The 24634-nt window shown below is 41.5% G+C and overlaps 2 protein-coding genes across 2 annotated transcripts; one reads left to right on the plus strand and one right to left on the minus strand.

Moving 5' to 3' along the window:
• Positions 1 to 74: 74 nt before the first annotated feature.
• SPDYA (speedy/RINGO cell cycle regulator family member A) lies at positions 75 to 18003 on the minus strand. The gene is made up of 9 exons (XM_040611579.1): positions 16723 to 18003; positions 15285 to 15390; positions 14426 to 14630; positions 6316 to 6562; positions 5234 to 5292; positions 4894 to 4979; positions 3164 to 3335; positions 1746 to 2043; positions 75 to 240 (listed from the first exon to the last, which is right to left on the minus strand). The coding sequence occupies exons 4-9, from the start codon at positions 6542 to 6544 to the stop codon at positions 152 to 154; spliced, it is 933 nt and encodes a 310-aa protein (XP_040467513.1). The 5' UTR covers positions 6545 to 6562; positions 14426 to 14630; positions 15285 to 15390; positions 16723 to 18003; the 3' UTR covers positions 75 to 151.
• A 481-nt stretch (positions 18004 to 18484) lies between these two features.
• On the plus strand, positions 18485 to 24263 carry EPCAM (epithelial cell adhesion molecule). Its single transcript, XM_040611578.1, has 9 exons — positions 18485 to 18698; positions 19117 to 19221; positions 19861 to 20101; positions 20398 to 20463; positions 21690 to 21750; positions 22133 to 22234; positions 22403 to 22597; positions 23004 to 23045; positions 23750 to 24263. The coding sequence occupies exons 1-9, from the start codon at positions 18632 to 18634 to the stop codon at positions 23789 to 23791; spliced, it is 921 nt and encodes a 306-aa protein (XP_040467512.1). The 5' UTR covers positions 18485 to 18631; the 3' UTR covers positions 23792 to 24263.
• Positions 24264 to 24634: the final 371 nt, after the last annotated feature.

Consider the following 24634-nt stretch of genomic DNA (forward strand, 5'->3'; position numbering starts at 1 on the left):
GACTGCTTTGATTTCTTCTGCATATAGAATTTGAAATCCCACCTACTATTTGAAGGGAAAATCCTTAACAGAATCATTGGGTGTGGTGGTGCGATGCATCACAGACTGGTCCACAAAGCATAGTATCTGCTTCTGTCTCATGGGGTGTATTTCATTCTTCATTGCTGGTAAACCAGTCCATGGATTTGTCTTGGTTCAAGGTGCCATCTGGTCTCCTATTGCTGGACAGGGTCTGACAGTCTACCAGAAATAAAGAGGAAAAAAATATAGTAAGAAAATAATGGATTGAAGTCTGCCCTTCCAAATGAAAGTGCAGCAGCTTCTGACTTCACTGACTACCAACAGGTGGCTATCACTTTATCTTACAGTTGTGCTTTAAGAATACTGTTCTTAAAGGAACTGAAATTCACTGAATTTGTTCTCTTGATAAAGAAAAAGACCAGTTGCTGACATGTATAGCTTAGGTTCATTTTTAGCACCCATGCTGAAAGTTGCATGTGGAGTTTGCTGTATATAAAGCGTTCTCAAAAGGTCAAAATAACCAGTTTTTTCTGACCTGTCCGATCTGACTGTCAGATATGAAAAGGAAGACCTCTCAAGTAAAAATAGATTTAGAATTAAGTCTTTTTGGGTCTCATTTAAGGTTTACACATAAGCATGTGGTGATGTTTAACACATTCAATTTTAATAAATGACATATTGTAGACACCTGATTTGTTCTGTATCTCAAGGAAGATTCAATTGCCAAATTTTTCAAAGTTATGGGATCCTTTGAGAATCACAGTTGTACTGAAGTTGTCAAAAGGAGTAATACAATCCTGCTATAATAGTGAAATTTTGGATATTAGTGAGAACATATGCAAATAAAAAACAGAGCTATAATAACTCTAAATTTAAAGTATACCAAAAACTGCAGTGGTTGAGCACATGAAGGTGTCTTTGTGGAACAGGCCTTATACAGTTCCCCCAGGCAGTCTGCATCTCAGGTGTGTTCCACTCGATACATTAAATAAGCCTTTGCCCCTGTAACTGCTGTAATGCAGGCTTCTCATACAAAGGCTCAGGACACTGTTTTGAGTAGATTATCGTGCAAAGGTTCAATTACATAAAACAATTTTCACAGCAGACTCATGTATTGTTTTCTACTTGTATCCCAAAGGAAATTTTGTATAAATTCTGTCAACAATTGAGATACACTTAAAGGAAAATGTGAATTGTGCTTTAATGTATGTCCAAACTGATGACAGCAGCTGAGCAGTCTGTCCTTTCTAAAAACAGTGCTCTCAACAGGAACACTTTTAACTCTTATTAAATGCTTTTAGTGTAACACACACTCTTTTTAACTGACATGACACACACCAGTGTTTTTAATTGTTTCTTCTAACCAATCCCAAGTGTTTAAAATTGGATTCTCAATTTAATTTATAATGCCAGAATAGTAATAAATGCCTAAGTAGACTGAAACACAGCCCAAAATCTACTGTAGTAGCAATCTGAAGAGACTCCAAATAAAGCAGTTGGTCATTCCAGGAAGTCAAGAGACAAGATGGGAAAACGAAAATGAAACCATGGTTCATTTTCACACTGGAAGCAGAGTGCTGCCAAGTTCTGTATTTGTAATGGGGATGTCTGCCCACACAGAGAAGTCGTCTCTTGCCAGACCAAGAAGGACACAGTAGTCCCCACAGCAGTCCAAAGGGCAAATATGGCCCTAACTGAAAATTATTTGCAATATTGAACCATACCTTGAGCATCATAAAAAGGAGAGTCAACAAGCATTTCTTCATTTGGAAAGCTGTCCTTTGAACTCTGCGATGAACGTAATTCCATCATCTCCAAAGTGCTGGTAGATGAGGAAGAAGATGATGACAATCCTAGTCGTACAGATCTTCCTTTCTTACCACAAAGCAGGCAGTCTGTAGGAGTAGCATTAGGTCCTCGGGGGAGCTGTACTTCGTCATCATTGTAGCTTCTCAAAGCTCCACTGTGGTGCAGCGAACGTTCTCGCTGCCATATGTAATGTGTTGGAGCAATAGCCATCACCTGTCAAACAGCCATTAGATCAGAAACTGTGAAAATAACGGGAAGACATGCAGCTGAAAACAAGGGATCCAATTCATGTACAGCAGAAAATTAATACTACGTAGGTGGAACGGGCATCACCTGTGATCCATCTGCTGCTCACTAGGAAGTTTGCTGCCTTAGGAATGAGTAAGTAAATCAGTTATGAATCAGATGTGGAAACAACAGTTTACAGCTTAGTATATTCACGTCAATCATCACAAATACCAGCTTATGCTTTGTATGTTGGACATTTACCAACTACTGAAGATCAAGTAGATGGATAGTCTTGGTTCACACCATGACTGAACTAATGATCGTTGGAAGCTGGGAAGGTATGCTGGGAAAACCAGTATACATTTGCCTTGCTTCTTGTACTTTTACCATAAGTATCTAATCCCATCCTCAGAGATGGGATTCTAGAATAAATGAGATTTTCTTTTCCACCAGCTGTAGTAAACATGTTCTTAGAAGATGACAGGGCTTTTTCCAGATAGACATTCCTCACTTTTCAGGTGGAATGTCTGTTTTCCCTCCTAGTATATGTTTGAAAAATGTAGGTTGTAACACTGCATTAATAGTAGAGAATGTTAAAAGTGTGTCCTTTAGAGATTTTTTTTAAAATGCAGTGAAAAACCGTTAACTGAAAAAGTCAATTGAAGTTATATTATTAATTTTGAAGGGATTAAAATTTCACCTGAGGTGCTCAATTTTATTTAAAGGTTTTTCTTGTGTAGAAACTTATAATTTGTAAAGCAAACACAAAAAAATATTTCTAAGGTAAATGAAGTGCACAACCAATGTGGTAAATTTTAAAGAAAAGTATCTGCATAAAGCAGAAAGATTTGTGTCAATAAAAACTTCACTTTTAACAGTAGTGCAGTGTAAAATATTCTAGTCTACCTTAAAAGCATAGTTTCAAAGAATGTATTTTGAATGCAGAAGAAAAAAACAATCACGGAGGGCAAATGAACCATTACATTTTAGCTGCATCTTTTCTTTGCTATGGCTTGCCTATGTACTTTAGGGAAGAAATTGCTAGCTGGTATTAATTGCCGTTTTCAGCTAGTTTCAGCATCTACAATAATAAAACCCTCCCTACCTCTTCACAGCAGCGTCTGCTTACAATAGCCCTGTAGTCAATTCTGCTCCACAGTTGATCTCTTAATTTTAAGAAATCAGGGAAGAGCTTTCTCCAGGCTTTTCCCAAAGCCCATGGGAAAATGTCATACTTTGATTCTTCATCGTCTTCTTCCACTGTATTTGCCAGATACCTTCAAACATACATATGCTCGTGTTCGTAAGTATTATTCAAACTTAAATCACTGTATTAGTATTATTTCTAATGTTAAAAGGCATAATACTGAAGTAGGGTTTTTTCCTAGTATTGTGAGAAAAAATAGCCAAATACAGCCTGGAGCACAGTATTTTCTTAATCAGAAATTTCCATATGCATCGTTTGGGTAAATAAAAATGTAACTTCAGCTCTTATAAAAACTGCTTTAACCTAGAGTCTCCTAAATGAGTTGATACGCAAGAAGTAACATATCCTGATAGCCTTCTCCAAACTGGCAAGATAGCCTTGCACTAAAATGAACAGTTTCTGAGTGGCATCTCTAAATAAAGGTTAAAACCTATCTTACGAAATCTTAAACTTCACATTTTCTACTTTATGAATTTTAGCTATTCTTGGAAAATTATGTTGTTCACATTAAATTAGTAGCAAACAACTCAATACAGGTCTACTTTCATATATAAATGAAAACCTTAAATTAATTTTTCATGTACATATTTCTCCCTTCCCTCACCATGTGCTACTTTGGCTTCTGGGTTGTCTTTTCACACAGCAGGAAAATACTTCCTCTGGATCCACCTAAACTCCTGTAAATCATACCTGAAAATACTATGACTTTTAAGTCTCCTCCCCAGTTTTCTCACTTGCTCCTAACTCACCAGTATTCCCTCTAGTCCCAGTCACACCAGACCCTTTGTCCCCTTCTAATCCTCTCACTCTTCTGGCCTGGCTTTTCTCCCTTCAGGGGAGTCAGATGGCTTCCTCCTCTGTGCTCTTATGGATGCTACCCAGAATACCATTTAGAGCAGAACAGCCATCTTTCTCCCCGCACTAATGGGTAAATCAGAGTATCTGAGAAGCACTATTACGGAGAAGAGTGACCTGGGCACCGTAACACTATGAAAGAAAACACTCTGTTATAGCCAAACATAGAGAGAGTATACAGGCATGGTAAAAACAGACTACGGATTGCACCTCTGTTTCAAGGTATAGAAATCTCAGAACTGCTCAAAAAAGTTCTCAAAAATTCTCTAGCTACATTTTTACTGTTGACTTAAATCGTGTTGACAGAAACTTTAATAAAAACTTACTCCCGAGGTGCGTATCATGATGAAACATTTCAGTACAAATTACTTAAATGCTGACAGATATAAAATAGGGTCTTAGAACAAGGAGTGTAAGCCACGTATATGTTGCCATGTATTGTCCTGCACATATTTCTTGTAACACTAAAAAAAGTTCACAGATTTAGTTGGGTAGGCAGAATGCCACACTATGGATCACTACACCAATACAAACATACCCTCACTGCTGCTCAAGCTTGTTCCGCACAAGCGGTCATCAGGGGAGGAATGCCAAATTTGCACTATTTGTACATAGTATGTAGATTACGTTTCTATACTTCAGATAGAACCCAAACCACTACACAGAGAGTAAAAGAAGTCTCATCATATATCATAATTATCAGTGGCATGAACCAAGGAATAAAATAATACAATGTTTATGCTAATAAAACCAGATGATTTAAAAGTACTTACAAAGCGACAAAGAAATTGATTCTGGTATGCTCATTTATCGTGAGGTTAGCCCTCTTGAAATAAACGAAAGTCATTGCCAAGAGATACTGTTTTAAAACATAAAATGAAGTATCAATGTATTGTCTCAGTATATAATTTCAAAAAATGCACATTAATCTTGTATCAAGATATTTGGATCACTTTTATCAATGAAGAAAGCCTAAATTGGGTTTCTCGAAGCTTCTAATATAAACACATTAGAAAGAAATTATGGTCTGTATTTGCATTACAGTATCAACTGATTATGGGCAGATTTTCCACTCAACTGATACGCCGTTAACTAAGATGGAAATGCTCTTACCTTGTCTGCGATTTTGCAACAACTGTCCATCCAAAGGAAGTCTTGGATTAGATCATCATCTGCAACAAAAGCAAGCTATAGCATTTCAAAGGCCAAAATTGGTTTTGTTAGAAAGTATTTGTAAATAAATAACAAGTGGTCCTTTTATTAAACCAAACAGAAGGAAAGAAACAAGACCCACCAGCAGAGAACAGAAAAACTGAGGGGAGAAAGAGATTAGGTGTGAAAAGTGACAAAAGAAGACAAACTACCAGAAAGGCAAGGTGGAAAACCTGGTGACTGCATTTCACTCTCAGGAATAATAAGTGAAGATGAAAAATCACCACTATTTTTTCTATTTATGTAACTTCTTCCTGCGTTAAGTGGTTCCATCTAATAGCACACTATTACTTCCGGTGAACTGTAGAATGTTAAGATCTCTGCACTTTGATTACCTGACAGCCTTTATAAGGCAATACTTTATTATTTGTGGTTGGCATTTCAGTCTCTGTGAACATGTACTACAATAGGACTACTGCAGACTCTGATTCACTTCTGTATTCAAGGTTCAAATAAAAACGTGTGATCTTCTACTATTACTTACTCTCTTCACTAAAATAAATACAAAACCTTATACAAAAGAGACACAAATGCAAAAGATACGCTACAACTCCTCTGATTCTCTTCACATTCCACTTCTCACCCTAAATGTTTATTCCCACAATAAATAACATGTTTATAAGACTGGGATTCCAGCCTTTTTTAAGCTTTATGTAGAAAGAAGTACATTGTTTTACAAGTATTTGTTGAAATATAAGAGCAAATAGAAAGGAAATAATCATAAAAGGAAGTATCATACCACCTTGGTTTCATTTGTAATTTAAAAATACACTTTTCAGCATTTTTGTAGCCCTTCTTGTATTTTAAGCTTATCCATTAAACATTTATACACTAAAACATAACAAAATACATTTAGACAAAGACATGGCCATCAGTATCAATATAAAAAGCACTGCCAAAATTACAGAGTTTAGAAAATATACTTGCTTAAATAGTTTTCTGCTGTTCAGTCAATACATTGGTATCTGTCATTATTAACCTACCAAATAATTTAAAGAAAGCTGTCATTTCCTGACGCTGAATAACTAGACATGGTCCCTTTGGACATTTATATTTATGTCTAGAAGTCTTGTTTTCACAATTTTCTTCATGGTCTTTAAAAGTAGGCCGCTTTAGTCTAATTAGCTTTTTTTGCTGATATGATCTGGATGCACTGGATTTTACATGAACAGTGACAGTGGCAGGTGTCTGACACACCGGATTGTGTCTCATTTTGGTAAGTAAAGGTTCCTGTTAAAAAAGAAGAAATCAATTACAAAAATAGTCAATTTCAGCAGCAGCTCTCTATATTTCTTTTGTTTAAATGAAGCATTTCAGTAGAGCTTGTACGTCAGGTGGTAAAAAAAAAATTGTCTCAGTACCAGTGTCCTAAGCCTTGTGCCCTAAGATAACTATGTAAACTTAATTTAGTTCTAATTTGATAATTTGATAAATCTCTTGTTTTCAGTGGAAGGAGCCTTCAGGCCTCCTTTTTCCATTCAGAATTTTGAAAAACGGGGAAAAAATCTTCTCCAGAAAAAGCCATTTGTCAGATCCTCATAGTCCTACATACTTTGCTTAGATTTACCAAAAAATCTTCATTCCTCCCCTCCAATTTGTGATTGTGTATTTTTAAAAAGAACATTAAGAAACACAGAACCATAATTAAGGCACATAAGATGAAAATTAAAATCTTCAAGCTCATAATTTTTCTAATGCTTGGTTATAGCCATTGGGACTAAAACTTATACCTCAAGTAGGACATACCCTGAAGGCATAGCCAAGGAAACAAACCCGAGGTGTTTGTAACTGTAAAAATCAAGAGATACCAAATGGAGCACGAGGAAAGGTATTTTTAGACAGGAGCAAATTCACTTACTTCACCAGTAGGCCCCTCCACAGAGCACGGGGCTGCCGGAGACCAGCTCACCGCAGCCTCCCTAGCTCTCCAGCTTTTAGCCTGCTGCCATACAAACAACAAAACAGCCCTTCCCTGGTGGGTAAGATTCCGCTGTGCCGGCCCCCCGCAGGTAAGCCGGCAGGGCCGCGGTGGCCCGCCGCGGTGACCCAGCACGGCGCAGCACAGCGCCGCGCTCCCCTCAGCAGCCTCACCCTCACGCCTCAGCCCTTGCCGCGCAGGGCGACATGGCGCCCCCCGCAGCCAATCAGAGCACGAGGCAGCCACCCCAGCCAATCAGGCGGCAGGACCCTCTTACCTCCCCTACCCTCCCGACGGGCGGCCAATCAGAGGCGGGCTGGGGGCGGTGCTGAGACGGGAGGCCCTGTGGCCTAGTCCGCCTGTCCCAGCGCCCCACTCTCCCGCGCTAGGCGAGGCGCGGCGAGCCCCGCAGTCGGCGCCGAGGGCGGCGCTTCCCCTCGCGGCCCGGCCGCCCAGCTCTCCTGCCGCCGCTTGGCTGGAACCTCTCTGCTGCCCGACCAGCAGCTTCCTGAGGCGGCTAAGCGGCTCCCCAGAGCCCCAGGACGTGAGGGAGAAGGCATACCTTTCAAAAGCCATTACAAACACAGGCACGCCATACCCTGCTACTGCTTCCCACAGAAGCAATTAATACGTGCAGGATTATGCAGTTACTCTAAGGCAGTCTACTGGAATGTAAAAAGAATGAGAACCTCCCTTCACTAGCGACATTTGGTATAAAATCTTACTGTCTCTTGTTACAAGAGCTAAAGAAGTATTCTAGGAAGATGGCAAGAAATGCTCCAATTTTGTTGTTCCTCCTGTACAGGTCAATTAAAGTATAACTGCCCTCATTTGCTATGAGAGCAGAGGCCTTTTTACTCCTTCCTCATCTTTCATTAATAATTTGCTAGATGTTTTTATTTAGGCGCACAGGGTTAGTGAGCGTGTTTAGGGAAAGGTCGTACCCAGTTTCTGGCTGCATGCTCCAGAGAGAGAAAAAATCTATCAGACAGTAAATGTGCAAACTAACAACATCTGCGTGGGATGGGCCGAAATTGGGAAACAGCAGAGCAGAGATAACAGCAAGCACATCAGAGGGGCAAAAGTCTGTTTTTTGAAGGTCCTTCTCCATATACACATATGCAAGGTAATTCCACCTGAACTAAATTGGTATTTATTTTTGCATAATACTTTTTGTCTAAGGAACTCAAAGCACTCTTCAATGAGTTACCATTCATTTGAAAACTGTGGAAAACAAAGTAAGGGTAAGTTACAGAAACTTCCCCACAACCACCTGAACCGCTCAGACTAGGGAATAAGCTTCTGTCATTTTTTTGCCCTACTGTAAAACATAAAACTGCAATGATAATTGTGAAGCACATGCTTTCTTGCTCTTCACACCTTCACATTTTTATTCCTTGGCTCATTAATAAAAAGTGGCTTACAATGCAGATCTTCACCCACACAGAGCTTTTCAGGGTTTGTATGGGTTTTTTTCCTGTAGCTCTCCCCTTTCTAAAATACTTAATTTTTGAGCTGGTGGTTCGGCAACAAAATACTAGAAGATTTTCATTCATTTTCACTCCCAAAAAATCTGTTACAATCAAGTTATTCAACAGGTACCATGACTGTTAACCCCTGCGGTACTGTCCCTCACCTCACAGAACCCAGGGCTCTGCTCTGATACGGACGAGCTGCCTCACCTTGACTCGGGCTGAGGAAACTGCAGCCAGGAGGAAAAGCTGCAAGGAAGTTTGCAACTTCACCTTTCCTTCCTTGCAGGACTCTGCAGCCTGAGGTAGGATGGTTGAGATAGGAGTGACTCAAGGATTCAACTTGGAAACGTCATGGAAAAACATCAGCATGGAAAGGTTGGTGCCTGAACCCAGTGACAATAAGGAAATAGATGTTTACCCGACTCTAAATTGTCTGCATGATATAGCAGACTTAATTGGCTCTCAACTTTGCATATTATTAACTATAGTTTATGGAAGGTTGTTGATCAGTTCATCCCAGAATATGGAATGTAGCTTTCTGATTTCCAAGTCAGCTTGCCGGACATCAGGGGGCACTGTTTCATAACGCAGCATTTGTCTAGCGTAGTACACTGGATTTCACCTTTTATTTAATTCCTAGTTCTTCCTACAGGTGAACATTTGTCCTGGTTTCGGCTGCGATAGAGTTAATCTTCTTCCTAGTAGCTGGTATAGTGTTGTGGTTTGGATTTATTGGGCACCAAAGCCAGCTCAGTTCAGGTTTCTACCACAACAACAACATAAAATCCATTTAGCTACTTTTCATCTTTGTAAATTACCACAGTTTGAACAGATTTTCTCTTAGAGAAAGATTATGAATACAACCTGGGTCTGAAAGACCTGGGATTCTTAAAAAAATCTTACTTTTTGTGAAAAAAAATTTTTCCATAAATGCACTGGCACTCAATTACACGAGACACGTAGTTACATAGCTATCCAGTAGCTGGTCCAAAGAGGCAGCTGCAGAGCAGTTTGCTTCATTTAAATGAAAAACAAACTTTACAATTTTTCAGTGACTGAGTTCTTTACAGATAGATTAAGAAGCATCACTGAAGAAAAACACAGGGTTAGTATTTTAATAAATTACATTTAGGATATACATTTTGTAAAAATCTTTTAAGATTTGTGAGGTAGCAAAGCATATCTCTTTGGCCTCTGATATCCTTTCCAGTGAACAATTTTTTTGTTAAAGACTACAAAGTACCATAGGAAGAACACCTGGTATTTCTTTTCAAACAAAGTCATGAAGAAGAACCACTGGTGCTTTTAAATACAGATCATTGTTCATAATAAAGGATCTGTTTTTCAATTATAGACTTCTACTTATTGCAGAGTGTGAAACAGAAGGGGGGAGGAGGTAAGTCTCTCTTCCCTGTAGAGATGACTCATGACCTTGTTGGGGGGAACCCAGCCTCTCAATCAAGTATGTTCTAGATGAAACGCACACAGGCTGAGCTTGATTACTAAAGACCATAACGAAACTAAACATTCACCTAAAAAGCAAACTCTGGACATGTGGTTAACTCTTTCAGAGTAAAGGGTGTAAAAAGTCACACAAGTTTCAGTAAATTAAAAAGGAACAGATAAACCACCTCAACCCACATCTATCACCAGAAACCTGTTTTTTTACATGGGAAGAGAGTAAGGATTTAGATGAGTTGTGTGAAACAAATCATTACGGCATCCTGGTGCCTGGGCTAGGACTAAGCATAACAGACTGAATATGGCTTACCTGTTTGCTACTTGAGATAGCAAGTAAGCACTGGAAAGGGGCCTTACAGCTAAATCCTTGCTTTTGACAAATGTTACAGTATGATTAGAACTATAAATGGTCCAGTGCCACTCAAGCGTATGTCACTGATGGATGAATGGACAGGAAAACTGGTTTTGGCTTTGTTTACTTGAAAAGAACTTCTAAGCATACAGCAGGGTTTTCTAATGCTTTAGTCCAAGAGCAGCTGTAGTTATGCTCAGGTAATGAGAAATTCAGGAATTGGAAGAAAAAAAAAACACCGGGAAATTACACAGTGAATGAGAAATGTACTGACTAGACTAATACAGCAAATGGTAAAAGAATGTGAAGGCTGCCAGAAAAGACAGTGCATGTTTAAACTTGTTTAAACTTCTGCATACTTCAAAACAGCCAAGTACTCTGCAGCAGCAAATCTAAGTACTGGGGACATAAGTTTGAACTTGCTGTTCATTCCTGCTGTAAATAGACTGATATATCCTGTATGAACTTAAATAATTCAAAGCAGACAGTGGAAGCCTTTAAGATTTATTTTTAAGGATTGGTACTTCTGTGCTGGTTGTAAATGAAATGAAGTAGCCTTATCTGAAGAGTTCAAATTACTTTGTCAAAATAAATAGATGAAATAGACTACACTAGGTCTTCCACCATTGTGTCACAAAATGGCAAGTGATGAATTATGTATCTCTCAACATCAGTAACTCAAAACTGAGTGCATATTTTACATTAAAGGGAAAGGAGACGAACTGTACAGAACTCCTTTAGAAGGTTTTTTTGAACCTTCAGACATCATCCACCATATTCTAACTTTTTAAAGCCACTAGAAATTGCATTTTGCATTAGCAAGTATTTAATAACCATGGTTATTTGTTACCCAGTTGTGCCCAGGCTCTTTCTTCATGCTGCATTGTGCAAAGAGCACTAATAAACAGGACTCCTCTACACCACCACAATCCTGGAGACATTTGTTCCAGCTGCCAAGAGCACCAGGCTTCCTGAGACACAGGTGCAGAGCAAGGAGCAGGTGTGCATCAGCCATGCCCAGGGCACTGCTGGTGTACTTGCGCATGTGCAGTCACTGGGTTGCCTACATTCGCATGGAAAAATGCAAACTCTTCAGCTTCTGTTTTTCTCCTCTTTCCCCTCAGAATGACCTAGCAACCCCGAGACTTCAAAAACCTTCTTGATGAAAATGTAGCTAAACCAATAAAACATCAAGAATTTTGCTTAAACATTCTTATAAAAATCACATTAGCTCAAAATATTCCATTCACATCTAGTGAAAACACAAATACATAGCCTCACTGGCGTAATGTCTGTGTACACATTAGTACGCAAAACCACAAAAGATCTAAGTAACTGACTATCCAGGAAATACAGCTATCTCTTCATCTAGGGACATCAAAAGTAAGAAAACTTTGGTGCTTTCAAAATAATGTCCTAATCCTTTTCCTGAAGGCAAGTTCAGCATTTCTTAAATAATAGCTGTTTGAGTGTATTAAGAACAGCTGGGAGCCTTCAAACTCTAGCTGGCTTACAATCCTGTAAGTGGGCAAAATGCATAAATTGCATCAAATCTTCCTCATCTCATTTTCCAATTCCAAACTTTACTCCTCAAGTAATTCAGATCACAGACCCTTTCAAACACAGGGTATCTATTGATTCTCTGTTTTTACACTGTTAAACACAATTGAACCTTTGTCCCTGACCACAGCCCCTATAATACAAAACAACAGTAGTAATTTAAGACAGGACAATTTCTCTATTGTCAAGAGCCTTATTTTCATGGTGTGGCATTCAGAAGACCTGCCCCAGGAAAGGATTAATCAAAAGTAATGTAGCTATAATTTCTGAAGTAAGGGGAAATTATTTTCATATGCAAATGGCTTGGCTCAAATCCCCTCATGCTGCTAAGGAAGGAACAGCACCAAGTTCAGTAGTGGGAAGGCAGGACTTCAAGAACAGCCCTTTGGAGACTAAAACAGCCAAGTTAAAATGAGAGCTAGAAAGATTCTGGAGTCTTTTTTTTTTTTCCCCACTCCCATCCAATGGTCCAGGTTCCACATGGTTAAATTAGAGTTGACACAGTTTGTTAAACATTGAAAGCCCCTCCCAAGAAGCAATGGGGTCTGTAATTACTCCCAGGCAGGTCAAAAAGCTTTCTTGTTTCTCTAAGTTCAGTAATCACAAGTTGTAAAAGTTCTCTCACTCAGAGATTGAAGCAATAAAATGACTAGTACAAAAGCTGTAAATTAAAGTGCAAAAAGAAACAGATGAACTTTGGTAACAGCTATTGCTAACCGAAAAAATAAGGGAAATGCACGAGCTAGGAAAGTAGTCGAAACACAAGCAATTAATTTCAGCAAGAAAAAAAAAAAAACTTTCTGTGAGCTATGGAACACCTAGCTCTCTTAACCTCACTCTTTGCTGGCCATTGCGTTACACTACATGGTGTTTGTGGGATGAGATTTTTCTGCTCAGCTCATGGGTGTATTTATTCACCTTTGCTTGGGGTATGGCTACACACACAAGTTAGTGAGGCAAGAATGGGTGGGGATTTAGAGCACGTTAGCTGCTCCGCGGAAACTGCCTGTGTGCACGCTATGACCCTGTTTTTGTTGAGGAGTAAATGTCTTCTGCTTAGTGCTAGGTACAGCTGTGTCCATAGGTTGCTACTGTGGGTCATCTGACATACTGTAAATCCACATCCTAGCTAGTCTTGTAGGGACCTGTACATATACATAAGGCTGACACAAGCAAATTTAATGGCAGACACCTTCAGGTTGTGAGAAAAGTACTTAATGTGCCTTCTGATAACAGCATACTGAGAGACAGGACAACTATCTGTCTGTAAAACCATCTGCTTTGGTTCTGCCTACAGCACAGAGATGTTGTCATGCAATAAAACATGTTAAAAACTACTTAAGACTCTCTCAAACAGTTTTAACAAGTGTTTTGACAAAATTCCATCTGTATCTTCCTTCACAGAGAATGGCTAAAAGGGGGGAAAGAAAGAAAAAAAAAAAAAGTATCTTGGATGCCAGAACTGAAACAATTTTAGTGTAAATGGAGCTTCTCTTACTACAGCTTGTGATCTCGTGTTTTCCTCCAAGCCCTTTCCAAACCGTACTAAACCAGTGAGTGTTCTGAGGGGTTGGGCACAGCGTGACATTAATAGGCTTGCCTCTCTGCTATGAAGTAGTCTGCATTAAGAGTTATTAAGGTGTTTTTTTATATCTAATGCTGTACATTTTAATCAGGTTTGAATGCTGACAATAAATGTTCTGAAGATGCTGTCAGTACAAGAGCTATGGAGATGTATTTTCAGGTAAGTAAAGACAAGGATGACAAGCCTGTTACTGACCCCACCCACTGGGGTTAAGACTAAGCCCTGGCAAAGAGGTAAGGATGCCACAACGTGTATCAGACAGGTTGGTTTCTATAATCCTCAAAGACGTAAATAGAACATACATTAATTGCATGAGCATTTCTCTCCTGTGGCTACACCCTGTCTAGTTTTATGAACCTCTGAACCAACAGCCCTTTACCTCCTAGCAGATACTCTTACTTTCAGTCCAAGGTCTCCAGCTTGATAGAGAATCAAGCTGTGGGCTTCTGGTGCTGAGGACAGCTTTGTGAGTGTTGCCACTACCTCTGAAGCAATTTCCATCTCCAGTGTGCATGACAATTTTGGCAAAATACATAGTTAAGTTTATAAACTGTGTTATTATTCAAAGGAAAAAAAAGTCCTGATCTAGAAACAGGCCAAAACCAAACAACACGTGTAAGCTAGCTTTTCCCCCCCCCCCCCAGCGTTCAGAAGTATTTAACCAGCTCCATATGGCCAAAACATTTAAGTTCTCCATGACTCTAAATGTTCTCGTTATTCAAATCAGTGTAACAATACTTACCTCTTATAAGGTGGTTTTCAAACCTGCAGGAAAATAAATATGCAGAAGCACTGGTTTTATTACACTTCTTTGAGCAGCATATACCAATTTGTCAAGGCATGGAATCTTCAGAAACACACAATGGACAAAATATAGTATATAGTTTCTTAATATTGTCCTCTTCCTACATTCCTTTCAAGGCTTCATTCTATGCAGATAGTGCAGTCTGGAAAAAAAGTTGAACACAAACATTCTAAAATTGTCCTAATAAAAAGTTCCTGAGCAAATCTATAGTACAGATAATATATATAGAAACATCTACAGTCCAAAAAAACTGTTCGCGCTTTTGAGCCTAACACTGTTTCTGGTTGTTTCTAACTTTGTAACCAGTTTCTAACCAGTTACAAGTCATGATGAATTTTCAAAAGTCATTAATTTTGTTGGGAAAAGATTAGTAAGACTATGTTTTGCAATTTAATATAATACATGGCCTATTTTCTAGGGACGAGACTTTGGTTATCTTTAGAAGGGTACACCCAAACCCGATCAGGTTTGCAGCTTCTGAAGAATCTCAGCCAGAGCTAGTTGCCACACACTCCAATGGCACCGATCATGCTCTCTCCACTCATCTCTCCGATCTGCTGACCCACAGTGCATGTCACAGCCCCACCTTGCATCGTTTCCTGATACTTCAGGAGTGATTCATACACCCCTGCAACTTTCCCTGAAAGCAGATTTTGTCTCTTTCCTGTGCCTGGGGAGTATCACAAAACCCACTTACCCAATTTCTAGGGAAGACCCAAAAATGACCTCATAAAGACCCAGGCCAGATCTCAGAATTGCACTGATTCTTATGCACTTCAGAAAGAGCTGGATTTACCTCCTTGGATCTGATTCACACGTCACCGAAGTCAATAGAACATCTCCCACTGGTGTCAGCAGCTCTCGAGTGCTTCAGTGAAATGAACTTTATTCTCCAAACAGATCTGGCACAGATGAAAGTTACAGAGCAAAAGCTGAAAAACACAGGTCACGTAAGTTTTCCTCATGTAAGTTTACATACTCTCTAGGGCCTGGTGATCAAAACAAAATCTTTTCTTTTTGCTCTATGATACAGTCATGTGCTTGTAACATTTAAATTATAATTTGTCTGAGCTGTAATTATGCTTTAGTAAGTGTAAACCACAACTAGCCTACACTGCACTGCCTAATCAGCAATCAGCTATTTGATAAGGAGGTAACTCCAACAGTTGATAAAATTATCCTGTTTATAAGCAATACACAAGGCCTTACCTTTAGAACTATACACTGAGGAAAAATAATACAGAACAGCCACTCAATAAGGTCACGTATTCCAGCACAAAGAGTTACGTATTGCCACAAAAAGCACAAAAATGACACTGCCTTCCAACCCTCTGGACACCAAGCTATCTGTGTAACGAAGGTACTTTGTTCTTAACTTTTTAACCACATGCCTGCTCTGTTGGCTTTGATTCTACAGAGAAGCTTCCCTCACAATAACCCGGAAATCGGGTAAGATTAATGCCATTGTGAATGGTCCTTCACTTCCATTGCTTTGCTGGGGAATTACATCATGTGGAACAACTCCCTCTGCTTCTAAAATACTGAGCAATGTTTAAACAATAACTTCTTAAGATTTGGAAACCTAGGGAAATTATAAGTAACTAGCTCTTCATTAGCCCCTGCAAATTAAAACCAAATTAAATGCTGTATTACAAAAAGCAACACAACGCACCTATCTTTGCACCACAGTTATGGTATGGCTTTCTATACCTGAATTAACAGTTCAGGGAAAAAACATGATGTGCCACACCAAAGAGCCAGAACACACTGTAAGAGGCTTCTTTGGTCCAAACAAATACCTAAGACCGTTCAACCCTTAGGCACTAAAGGTTATGGCAATTTTTTCCATACACTGACAACAAAGATCTGTGTGGTATTTGAAAGTGATTGAAAAAGCAGCACACTTTCTGTAGCAGTCACTGTCTCAAGACTGCAGACTCAGGCTGGGATTTTCAATACTAGGCACAGAGCTTTACCCACACTGACCAAGGGCCAGGAGAACAAGGAGGATTAACATGTACCCAGCCTATTCTGTGCTTCTATATTTACATATAAAAAAAAAAAAGGCTGCCTATCATAAAATATATTGTTCTTCATTATGAAGGGTCATAGTTCAGCTTGGCAATTCAATAATAACAGGGTAACTCTTCCCATCTTGAGCAAACCAGTACATTTACATAGAAAATTAGTTTTACAGTAAAGCAGGCATTTCTGAACCTATTGTTCCCGCTCACCTTTCCGATGAATGCCATCATTTGACAGCAGCAATGCGAGAAGTTCATATCCTAGACTTCATAGTCTTCCAAAATTTTCACATTGTTCTTATATGAATCCTTGACAAGTGTAACTGAAGAGTATTAAGAAGCCACACAAAACTACAAGGATAATCAAGAATCAATTAAACTCTGCAAAACTCTAATTGGGGCTATACCAGGAGCAGACGCAAAGCACAGCCATTTAACTCGGACCCAGGCGAGTCAGCACCCACCCAATTTCAGCAGGACACTGCAGACAACAGTAAATACAAAACCAGAGATACAATACAAATACAGCTGCACACAGAGACAAAACCTCAAAGATAGCTAACCTTCACTTACATCTCTGCATGTGCAAAAGTTTAACACAGTTTCATTAACTGAGGTCTGCGCGTACAAAAGCAGCAATGTTATAGTGAACGTGAACACTAGTGAGAGGAAAGTTCAAGTCTTTGTAAAAGTTGGTCTCTCATAAATGCGGGAAGAGACTTAAGAGGGGTGTCATTCTGGTTTTCTCCTCTACTAAAATAACTTGTTTTCCTATGACACTAACACATCTTCCAGAAAGATCTACGTATATGCTTTAACTGAACTAATAAACTCAAAAAAAAAAAAAAAGCTTCAGAAAATACGTGTTCAATGTACCATACCCATCTTCTGCCTTCCGTTCTGGCATTGCTTCGACACTCTGGAAAGCCATTTTAAAACCCGCAGCAGGCCTTCCTGCATCCCTCCCGCGCAGCCTCGCAGGGCTGTGCCACTGCCACCATTCTGTCAGCTCCCCGCGCGCCATGCTGCTGCCAAAGCGCCCAGGCCTGCGCTGCTGAACAGAGACGGCAGCACCAGGAGCCACTCTGCAGAGCAGTCCGAAAACACACACACATACAAAAAAAAAAAACCACTCTACACCAAAAAAATTCCACAAAAAAAAACCCAGACAACCCACAACCAGCCAGAAAATCCTCAAGAAACGGTTTATTCTACACGAATAGGCATTCTAGTTTTTTGTAACTGAGGGATCATCAGGATTTAAACAGCAAGTCCTCACGGTATAGTTCAAAAGGCACCACTGGAGACGAACAAAGCCAGCCGTCGAGGGCGGGTATCTATTACCAGCTCAGCGGGCCCGGCGCAGGCTGCGGGAGCGGACCGTGGCCGCCTGCCCACGGAGGGGAGCCCTGAGCCCGCCGCTCCCCTCAGGAGAGGGAGGCGCGGGGCCCAGCAGCAGGGCAGAGCGGACACCCCGCCGCTCCCCTCAGGAGAGGGAGGCGCGGGGCCCGGCGCCGGGGCAGAGCCCTCACGCTCGACTGCCCCCGGGGGCCTTCTCGCACCCCAGGCCCGCCAAAGGTCAGCAGCAGGGGCGGGGAGCCCCGAGCCGGGAGCGGAACCGGCTTGGCCCGTGTGTCATCGTGTGGGGCAGAGAAGCAAACACGCCCGGGAGCTTCCCCCTATGACCTAACAGTTTCTCCTCGACGGTGGAGGCGGCCGGGCCCCCACTCCATTAACGACGCCCCCTCATCCTCCACGACAGTAGGGCGGCTTCACAGACCCTTCACCAGGGCCGACCACACCTCAGGCTACCCCCCTCCCCAGACCAGCCCTACGGAAACGGCAGGGAGCAGGGACCAGCCCTACCCCAGCCAGTTTCGCCCAGGTGTGGGGGGAGAGGCTTAACAGCGCGCCCGGAGGAGGAGCCGCCGCCGCCGCCCCCTGCGCGTCCCAGGTGTAACCGGAGCCGGGAGGGCGCGGCGCAGCCACCACCACCTGCAGAACCTGTCGGGCTGCTCACATCGCCTCGCCGCTGCGCACGCTGCGCTCCTTCTCTTTCGCCCGCGTCTCGCAGGATTTTTTTCCCCCAGTCTCTGCACCCCGCCGCCGGCCTTGAGCCATGAAGCCGTTCTGTGGGGCTGCGCTCCTGCTGCTGCTTTGCGCCGCTACCTATGCCCAGCAGGACTGTAAGTACCCGCGTACCTCTGCTCGCCCCGCACCCCCGCTGTTAACTGGGCTCCGCCGCTCTGGGATCCCCCTCCTGCGGCCCCTCCGCGACCCCTAGGGCCACCGCACCGGGCGCCCTGCGGTGTGCGGCACCACAAAATGGCGCCCCCTCTGCGCTGGGGCTGCGGGCGGGCGGGCGGGGAGGGGCCGCCCCGCGGCCGGGAAGGTGAGGAGGGGCAGGGACGGCCGGCCTCGGCGCCCCTTTGTCGGCGGCCGGAGGGGCCCGGCAGCCCGCGGGGGCGCTGCGAGGGGAGCTCTCGCCTCTCTCTAGGGGAGGGCGGGGGGCGCGGGTAGCCCACCCCCGGCCGCTGAGGGGCGGGGGCGGTGCCCGGCTGCCTCCCCGCGGGACCCGCGCTCACAGCCCCGCTTCTCTTCCAGCCTGCATTTGCGAGAAGAACAAGCGTGTCACCAACTGCAAGTTGTCCAGCGGCGTCTGCTGGTGCGAGTCGGTGGGCTCCGGCACGCCTGTGAACTGCGACACGCGTGAGTGAGGCACGCGTGTCGGCTGTGGGACGGGGCGGCGGGGGAGGGTGCCAGCTGGACTCGAAGGAATACGTGAAAATGGCCTTTGAGTTCCCGGCAAATAGTGGTAGCAGGGAAAGAAAGCTGCTTCCTGGTCTTCCAGCTCTACTGGTGATGGAAGATAAGCGTTTAGGATTCCTCCCGTGTAACTTGCGTGGACGTGGGTACGCCTATGCTACGGCAGGCTCCCCCCGTCCTCCTTTGCGTTTGAGCTCTAGTGGCAAGGGTTTCTCAAAGATTAATTTTTAGCTTTCTTGGAAGCACGTATCATGACTTTCCCTCCAACCCTAGAGGTGAAAGAGCTTTGTCTCAGGACCCTACTCTTGGTTTGAGCTCAGCTAGGTTGTAAACGAGCCTCTTGCTGTAAGAAATGAAAGGTGGCTGGCCTTTCTGTGCCTTTGCTTTGGGAGGGTGACCTGCCCCAGTGGCGTCGACTTCATGCACCACCTACACATGCAGGGGTGTTTTAACCCACTCTTCCTTCTAATGGCTTCAGATCTGGTTGCGTCTGACGTAACCTTGTGTTTTTACGGGCTAAGAGCTCTGTTTCGAACGTGCATGGTCTGATGCTGCATAACACGACTTTCTGGTTATTTTTAGTGACTTCAAAATGCCTGTTGATGAAAGCGGAAATGATGGGCTCAAAATCAGGTCGTCGTGAGAAACCAAAAGATGCGTTTGAAGATACTGATGGTCTTTATGATCCCGAGTGTGAAAGTGGTGGTGGTTTCAAGGCGAAGCAGTGCAGTGGAAACACCTGTTGGTGTGTGAATACAGCCGGTGTTAGAAGAACTGACAAACATGATGCTGATTTGAAGTGCAATAAATTAGTCAGAACAACGTAAGTCTTTCAACATGGTGTGCTGTGACATGAAGATATTCCTGTCTTAGGTTACCTATTGGAAAGGGTTTGACTGTATGAATGATGTGCTGGGGCTGAACGAAGATGGAGCAATAAACACTTAATAACTGTTAGGGTTTTTTTTCTTCAGAAACAAGGAGACATTGAAGTGTTCTGGAGGGGGCTTGCTTTGTTTTTTTCTCATTGCTCTGTTTTTTTCCCTGGGGTTAGTTATTTAGTATGTGCACATATGCATGTGCTCTAAGTATATTCATTGTACTTGCCTATTACTTCAGGTGGATCATCGTTGAAATGAAACATGCTGAGAGAAATGCTCCTCTGAACACTGAATCTTTAAAGAAGTAAGTGATGCTAGTAATATGTCATGTAGTGCATGCAGACATTGCCTAGATACCTAGTGTATTTATAAACAATTGTTTAGAAGCATTTTCAAACCTGTGAACTCATTTGTAAAAACATCTTAGAAGTAACCTACAGATCCCTCATAGAACTGCTTCAGTTTTCATTGGAAGTAAATTAATGAGCTAATGAGATTTAGTTCTGTTTAAAACCGATAACTACTTTTTTTATCAAGTCAATATACTGAGGGAAACTGCAGGTAATTCAGTGAAACTGCCCAAAAAATAAACTGACAGGTGGTGGAGGGACTGCATAGAAGCAGCAGGAGAGATACAACAGTTTGGCTATTTTTTGGTTAAAATAAAGTCCTACTTCTCTCTGTCAGAGGTTATATAATAAGAAAAGTGTACCTTTAGCTATTAGATTTGACCCCCCACTCTGTCACTGAAACAAAAGCTGCTACTACAGCTCCTCTTCTGAACTCTCAGAACCATTCAAACTCTTCTCTCTGACGTGCATCTTCCCTGTTAGGATTTAACAGCGCTGTAGTATAATTTAGTAATGAGAGTGTATGGGGTTTGGTTGGGATGGAGCTAATTTTCTTGGTAGTAGTTGCGACAGTGCTGTGTTTTAGACTGGTGATCGAAACGGGGTTGATAATGACCATTGTTCGAGCTGTTGGTGAGCAGTGCTTACATAGCGTCGAGGCTGCCTTAGATCCTCGCTCTGCTGCCCCAGTGAGTAGGTTGTAGTAGGGCAAGAAGAGTTTGGGAAGAGGGACACAGTAGAGACAGCTGACCCAAACTGACCAAAGACACATCCCATATTGTACAATGTCATGCTCAGCAATAAATCTAGGGTGGAGTTTTTCCCAAGTAGCCATTGCTTAGGGATTGCCTGGGTATCGATGTGCTAATGGCAAGTGATTGCTTTTGCATTATTTAGAGATTTGTATTTCTGCCACCCAGCCCTTTCACTTACTAGACTGTCTTTATGTTGACCCGTGAGGGGTTTTTTCTTGCTTTTGGTATTCTGATTCTCTTCCCAACCCTGCTGGGGAAAGTGAGTGAGAGACAGGTGAGGATTTACCTGCCAGCTGGGGTCAGCCTACCACAGAGAGACTGCAGGGAAAAAAAACAGAGCAATTATACTAGTCTTCCATGCTTCTGAAAATAGATGTGTAAAATAGTACTGTCTTTTACAGCTATGGCTTTTAATATCCTTACAGGTTCTTCAAGGAAACAATTACCAATCGTTATCTGCTGGATGGACGCTATGTAAGCGTTCTGGTAAGAGACACATCATTTTTACTAAAATAATCAGAATTTTATTTTGCTGTAAGTAACTTTGAAAACTCTTTTTGACTAATGCAGTACAGCATGACTTACTAGAAGCTCTCAAAATAGTGCCACTGAGCAGCTAGCTAATAGCTGTAGCTAAACTGAAATAGAGAGAAATTACATATTGCTCTCCTTGGTCTGTAGATGAATTCTTACTTTGCTTCATTAAAAAGTGGGATTTGAATTGTACTCTAAACAGTTGGCTCGAGAACAAGTGCCATAAACTTGGTTCAGGTTGTGAGTTCACAAGTCGTATCGTAATATTTTGCTGTGTATTTGATAGTTGGATTTAAATTAGCCCATTGTTAATATCATACAATATTTTTTACAGTATGAAAAACCTTACATAACTATTGATTTGAAGCAAAATGCCTCGGACAAGTCTTCTAGAGATGTGGATATAGCTGATGTGGCCTACTACTTGGAAAAAGATGTAAGTGTGTCATGGATAATACGTCTGCCAAAGACTGGGCGTGTATATTGTATTTCATTCACTAGTCTTACTATGTATTGGCTAAAGAAAGATGAGTTGTTGGAGTGCCTAGATGAATGCCTATTACAATGTGAACTAGTCAGTCTCTTTTTTCCTATACGTCCTTAGGTAAAAGGTGACTCCATCTTTCACAGCAACAGAGTAAACTTCAACATTGATAACGAAACGCTGCATTTTGAGAAGACCGTGGTCTACTACGTTGATGAAGTGGCACCAGAGTTTTCCATGAAGTCTCTGACTCCTGGCCTCATTGCTGTCATTGTAGTAGTAATAATAGCAATAGTTGCTGGAATTGTTGTTCTGGTAAGTTCTAGCAAAGCTGCCAAGCAGAACAGGTAACAGTGAATAACATACCATGATAATTGGACTGTTGAGAGAAACTTTCTCTGTAAACTGGCTTCTTCTTTTTGGGATTTGTGAGGTGGGAAAGAGGCGATAGTCGTACCATTACTGTTTCAGGTTATGACTGAAGGGTGTTGCATGGAAAATAAAAGTACTAGGGAAAATCTGAGGTGAAGAAAGTACTTGTTCTGCCTCCTGGTTTAAAGTAGTTGAAAGTGACAGCCAGCCTCTCACATACCTCAGTTTGGAAGAATGGGAAAGGGAAGCTTCAAGTTTGGAGTTATAAAGTCACAACCAGATAGATCAAGTTACATGCATGTAAGTCAAGACTTAAAGAAAACTTCAAAATTCTTCTGTCCTCTTACAGGTCTTCACAAGGAGGAGGAAAGGGAAATACGTGAAAGCAGAGGTAATTATTTTCTGTTTATGGTGTATGTGCAGGGAGGAGGTCGGCCAGAATCCAGAAACTCTTAAGTTTGCTGTAGGTTAAAAGCTTGCTTTGAGTGCTTCAGATGCTTTCAAGGAGACTGAAAGTATTCAAATTCTGTAACAAGTTTTCATATCTATATTGTTTGTTCTGCACTAGTTTAAAAGGCAACTGGTGATCTGTTGCCCTTCTGAGGGGTGGGGGGTAGTGCTGACAAGTACTATTTTTACATATCTATAGCAAGGGTATATACAATCCACAGGAAATACTGATAGTCTTGTTCTGTCTGGAAGACCTTCACTTGAGGTGTTTGCATTGAGCTTTCAGCTTCTATTGAAGAGCTGCTTGTCAATGGGCTACTAACAAAAGGTACCAGTGCATGGTGCTTCAGGCCAGGTGTAGGGCCTTTTGTAAAGGAATTCAAAGGATATAGCTAAATAGGCAAGTCTGCACCCTGCACACACCTTAAAGAGTGCTGGTTTTATTTAAAAAAACAAACAAACAAAAAAACAACAAAAAAAAAACCCCAAACTTGTGTTACAGTGGTCTTGGCACTTTTGATTCTGTTAGTGTTACCTCAAATCCCTTTGCTCATGAAAATCTGGGCTGTTAAGTCCCATTGACACTTGGGTCTTAGATTGAGATGTAGCACAAATGTTGATCTCCCCCTGTCTCCTCCCCTCCAGATAAAGGAAATGAATGAAATGCATAGAGGATTGAACGCGTAACTAAATCAGCTGAAGACCGAGTAAGATTCCAACAGAAGACAACAGAAAAATTGGAGGCACGGATCTTAACTCCTAAAAGATTCCTCCTGAAAAAGAGCCAATTGTGCTCACTTAATGATTGTTTTAACAGCCAAGACTGGTAACCACACTACTGCTTTTACTGTTTGTTGAGAGTTAAATCTTAAACGCCCCATCTTACTCAAGTGAAACTAAACTTTTGCTCCCTGATTTTATTTTTTTTTATGATGTTGAAATGAGTTGACAACTGCTGTTACTAGGGTTTTGGAGCATACATGCTTAAATGGTTATTTTACCCTTGTGGGAGATGTGTTGAGAAAGGTGGGTTTTGTAGACACATTTTAGCAAGACTTATCTCCTGTATAACTGAACATGATGTTTTTATGGCTGTGTGTACATATTTGAAGTTGCTGTAACTTTTTTATGACTTGAATTAATAAAACTTTGAAACAGGCTTCTAATTCTTACATGTTGAAATGATGATCATCTGTGAAGTTACCATGCTTACAAATTCAGCAGTGTAATACTTCCTTAAAGCAAGTAACCTCAGCATAGGTCAAAATACCCTAAACTCCGATTAACAAAGTTTGTATTAATAGTCCTTAGCATTATTTTTTTCTTAAAGCTGTGAAAAGTATGCTTTATTTTCCACTCAATGTGCAACAGGAGTAAAATTATAAGACATGGATTGTTCATATAAAAAAATAAATGTGCTGTGAATGTAGCAATTTCAGGAATGCATAGACTGCTCTTTCAAATGCCATGTAAGTATTTATAATAAAACAAGCCTCTAATCTAGAAGATCTCTGGTGTAGGGTTGGGGGT

This window comes from Falco naumanni, chromosome 12 (genome assembly GCF_017639655.2).
Source record: "Falco naumanni isolate bFalNau1 chromosome 12, bFalNau1.pat, whole genome shotgun sequence".
Classification (NCBI taxonomy): domain Eukaryota; kingdom Metazoa; phylum Chordata; class Aves; order Falconiformes; family Falconidae; genus Falco; species Falco naumanni.

What these genes read in the sequence shown, in the direction of transcription:
- SPDYA (XM_040611579.1), bottom strand. Translation starts at nt 6,544, where the DNA reads ATGAGACACAATCCGGTGTGTCAGACACCTGCCACTGTCACTGTTCAT. An exon ending in AGCTTTCTTTAAATTATTTG is followed by an intron (nt 5,293 to 6,315) that starts GTAGGTTAATAA and finishes CTTTTGTTGCAG; the next exon opens with ATGATGATCTAATCCAAGAC. An exon ending in ATCAATTTCTTTGTCGCTTT is followed by an intron (nt 3,336 to 4,893) that starts GTAAGTACTTTT and finishes GTATGTTTGAAG; the next exon opens with GTATCTGGCAAATACAGTGG.
- EPCAM (XM_040611578.1), top strand. Translation starts at nt 18,632, where the DNA reads ATGAAGCCGTTCTGTGGGGCTGCGCTCCTGCTGCTGCTTTGCGCCGCT. An exon ending in TACCTATGCCCAGCAGGACT is followed by an intron (nt 18,699 to 19,116) that starts GTAAGTACCCGC and finishes CTTCTCTTCCAG; the next exon opens with CCTGCATTTGCGAGAAGAAC. An exon ending in AACACTGAATCTTTAAAGAA is followed by an intron (nt 20,464 to 21,689) that starts GTAAGTGATGCT and finishes ATATCCTTACAG; the next exon opens with GTTCTTCAAGGAAACAATTA.